This window comes from Chiloscyllium plagiosum, chromosome 45 (genome assembly GCF_004010195.1).
Source record: "Chiloscyllium plagiosum isolate BGI_BamShark_2017 chromosome 45, ASM401019v2, whole genome shotgun sequence".
Lineage (NCBI taxonomy): Eukaryota > Metazoa > Chordata > Chondrichthyes > Orectolobiformes > Hemiscylliidae > Chiloscyllium > Chiloscyllium plagiosum.
Genome location: NC_057754.1, coordinates 3733201 through 3737348, shown reverse-complemented (window position 1 = coordinate 3737348; position 4148 = coordinate 3733201). Strand labels below are relative to the sequence as shown.

The 4148-nt window shown below is 47.3% G+C and overlaps 1 protein-coding gene across 1 annotated transcript in view; it reads left to right on the top strand.

Moving 5' to 3' along the window:
- Nucleotides 1–1355: 1355 nt before the first annotated feature.
- The window catches only part of LOC122544029 (serine/threonine-protein kinase MRCK gamma-like), a 16445-nt gene continuing 13652 nt past the window's right edge, over nucleotides 1356–4148 (top strand). The window contains exons 1-2 of the mRNA XM_043683042.1: nucleotides 1356–1506; nucleotides 1731–1815. Coding sequence (XP_043538977.1) covers nucleotides 1450–1506; nucleotides 1731–1815 — 142 coding nt within the window. The 5' untranslated portion in view covers nucleotides 1356–1449. The remainder of the gene's footprint in view (nucleotides 1507–1730; nucleotides 1816–4148) is intronic.

The window sequence follows — 4148 nt, the reverse complement described above, 5'->3', positions numbered from 1 at the left end:
GTGATGAGCCTGGTCACTGCATTATTAAAAGAAGCATTGGGGAACGTGCAAAACAAATCTACTTGAACGATCCCACAGCTGAGAGGTCCCACCCATCAGTAGTGATTGTTTAGGCTGGATGTCTTTACCCTGAAATGGAGAAGACATGATCCTTAAAGAAGTCATTAAAGGTTTGCTCCAGCAGTTGTAGAGACAACATGTCTACTTCTCTGTGAGACAATAACTTGGTGTAATCTATGTCAAACAGTCACTTAGAAATCCAATTGGAGAACTGAGGATAAACCTCCTTACCCAGGGAGAATGTGGAACTCACTACCACAAAGAGAAGGTCCATTGAATTGCCTGGACGTATTCAAGGGAAAGCTAGATAAACACTAGGGCAAAGGAAGAGGTGTTATAGTGTCACAGAGCTGTACAGCGTGGAAACGGCCCTTCAGTCCAACTTGTCCATTCTGACTAGATATCCTAAATTCATCTAGTCCCATTTGCCTCCCATGTCCCTCCAAACCTTTCCTATTCGTATACCCATCTAGATGTTTTTGAATGCTGTCATTGTACCAGCCTCCACCACTTCCTCCTGCAGCTCATTCCATACACACACCACCTTTTGTGTGAAAAAGTTGCCCCTCAGATCCCTTTCAAATCTTTCCCCTCTCACCTTAAACCAATGCCTCCCCTACCCCAGGAAAAAGACCTTGATTATTCTCCCTATCGATGCCCCTCATGATTTTATGAACCACTATAAACCCCTTAGTTTCTTACACTGCCCCAGCCTATTCAGCCTCTCCCTATAGCTCAAACCCTCCAACCCTGGCAATATCGTTGTAAGTCTTTTCTGCACCGTTCCAAGTTTCACAACATCTTTCCTACAGCAGGGAGACCAGAATTGAACACAGTATTCCAAAGGTGACCTCACTAATGTCCTGTACAGACGCAACATGACCTCCCAACTCCTATGCTTAATGCAATGAGCACTGAAGGCAAGCATGCCAAATGTGTCCTTCACCACCCTGCCTCCCTGCGACTCCACTTTCAAGTGTTCATGGGATAGGTTGAAAAAGAGGTGGAGAGTGGGGTGGCAGGGAGCAGATGTGCCAAGTGGCCTGTTTCTGGATTGGGCAATTCACTTGAAGAGGAACCTATTGGTAGTTTGTGTTCCCAGTGACGTTACTGTGTGTCCATCGCGATTCAACTGAGGAGGTCTACTCAACAATGGAGGGCACCCATAAACGCTCACTCACTCGATGCATCAAAGAGCCCAGCTAATTTCTCAACCGTCACAACACTCTCATCTGTCTAACCCTGAGGTTTTGGGATGGGGGGAAGAGATCATTGTAGACTAGGGTGGGGGAATTGGTCAGCTCTTGTGGAGTATGGGTTAATACTTGTGGTTTTTGTTTCCCTGCAGCTTGTCACGGACCGTACCTGACCGTGTACAGCGAGAATGCAATGAATATATTTGAAGTGAGGACCGGCGAGTGGATCCAGACTATTCCCCTGAAGAAAGTAAGGAGGCAGAGGGCTGAGAAACGAGATGGATGTGGATGGGGTGGGTGAGGGGGCAGGAGAAGGGCCGAGAGCGGGGCGTAAAACCACAGGCCTTCTAATCCCAGAGTCACAACGCTAACTGGTTCCCATTTAGAGGCCTCTTGGTGATTACCAGGCCTGGTTTGGTCCTGTGATGATACATACACCATGCTGAATTAATTCACGGGTTTGAACTCTTGCAGGTTCGGCCCCTGAACTCAAATGGATCCCTGAATCTCTCAGCAAGTGAGCCCTTCCGGCTAATCTACCTACGCATGAAGGAAGCAGGTCAGAAACGACATGTTTGTTGACTTGAGGACATTGTTGTGACTCATTCAGATGAGGTTCTTTGTATGTCATAGAATAGAATGGGCGGCACGATGGCTCAGTGGTTAGCACTGCTGCCTCATAGCGCCACAGGGTTCGATTCCGCCCTCGGGCAACTATCTGTTTGGAGTTTGCACGTTCTCCCTGTGTCTGCGTGGGTTTCCTCCGGATGCTCCGGTTTCATCCCACAAACCAAAGATGTGCAGGCCAGGTGAATTGCCCATAGTGTGAGGTAGTCAGAGGGATATGGGTCTGGGTGGGATACTCTTCAAAGAGTCGGTGTGGACTTGTTGGGCCAAATGGCCTGTTTCCACCCTGTAGGGAATCGAATCTAAATCTAAGCTCCCTACAGCATGGGAGTAGGCCATTTGGCCCCTCGAGTTCACACCAACATTCTGAAGAGCATCCCATTCAGACCCGTAATCCTGCACCTCCCGTGGCTAACCCACGTAGCCTGCACATCCCTGGACACTGTGGGCAACTTAGCATTGCCAATCCACCCCAACCTGCACATCTTTGGACTGTGGGAGGAAACTGCAGACAGACACAGGGAGAATGTGCAAACTCTACATAGGCAGTTGCCTGAGGGTGGAATTGAACATGGGGCAGCAGTGCTAACCACTGCACCACTGTGCTGTGCGTGAAAGATTCTAACCTCTTAGAGAGAGTCCTCTCTCTCTCTCTCTCTCTCTCTCACTCTGTCTCTTTTCTCATTCAACTGATACCTGGGATGTGGGGCCTCATTTAGGAGGAATGGTTGGACTGATTGGGTATCATTCTGTTGGAATGGAGGGATGATTGCATTAAAACATATAAGATTTTGAGGTGACATGTAGTATTTTATTTGTGTAAGACTAGAACTACAGGTCACAGCATTCAATAAGGGATCTCCCATTTAAGACAAGAGCACAGAAACAGACCCTTCAATCCAACTAGTTCTTGCCGACCATAATCCCAAATTAAACTAGTCCCACGTGCCTACTCCTGGCCCATATCCCTCTGAACCCTTTCCTATCCATGTCCTTATCCAAATGTCTTTTAAATGTTGTAACTGTGCCGGCATCCACCACTTCCTCAGGAAGTTCATTCCACACACGAACCACTCTCTGTGTAAATAAAAATTACCTCACATGTCCTTTTTAAATCTTTCTCCTTTCACCTTAAAAAGGAGCTCCCTAGTTTTGAAATCCCCCACCCTAGGGAAAAGATACCTGCCACTCACCTTATCTATACCCCTCATGATTTTATAAACCTCTATAAGGTCGCCTCTCAACAATAGACAATAGGTGCAGGAGTAGGCATTCTGCCCTTCAAGCCTGCACCACCATTCAATGGCTGATCATCCTTAATCAGTATCCTGTTCCTGCCTTATCTCCATAATCCTTGATTCCACTATCCTTGAGCGCTCTATCCAACTCTTTCTTAAATGAATCCAGAGACTGGGCCTCCACTGCCCTCTGGGGCAGAGTTTTCCACACAGCCACCACTCTCTGGGTGAAGAAGTTTCTCCTCATCTCTATCCTAAATGGTCTACCCCGTATTTTTAAGCTGTGTCCTCTGGTTCGGCACTCACCCATCAGTGGAAACATGTTTCCTGCCTCCAGAGTGTCCAATCCTTTAATAATCTTATATGTCTCAATCAGATCCCCTCTCATTCCAAACTCAATGGTATACAAGCCCAGCCTCTCCAGTCTTTCAGTGTAAGGTAGTCCCGCCATTCCAGGAATTGACCTCGTGAACCTACACTGCACTCCCTCAATAGCCAGAATGTCTTTCCTCAAATTTGGAGACCAGAACTGCACACAATACTCCAGGTGTGGTCTCACCAAGGCCCTGTCCTGCTGCAGAAGAGCCTCTTTGCTTATATACTCAATCCCTCTTGTTATGAAGGCCAGCATGCTATTAGCCTTCTTCACTACCTGCTGTACCTGCATGCTTACCTTCATTGACTGGTGTACAAGAACACCCAGATCTCTCTGTACTGCCCCTTTACCTAAAGTGATTCCATTTAGGTAGTAATCTGCCTCCCTGTCCTTGCCACCAAAGTGGATTACCATACATTTACCCACATTAAACTGCAGCTGCCATGCATCTGTCCACTCACCTAACCTGTCCAGGTCACCCTGTAATCTCCTAACATCCTCATCACATTTCACCCTGCCACCCAGCTGATGAAATTTGCGAATGTTATTGCTAATACCATCTTGTATATCATGAAGATAGATTGTAAAAAGCTGCGGTCCCAGTACTGATCCCTGCGGTACCCCACTGGTCACTGCCTGCCATTCCAAAAT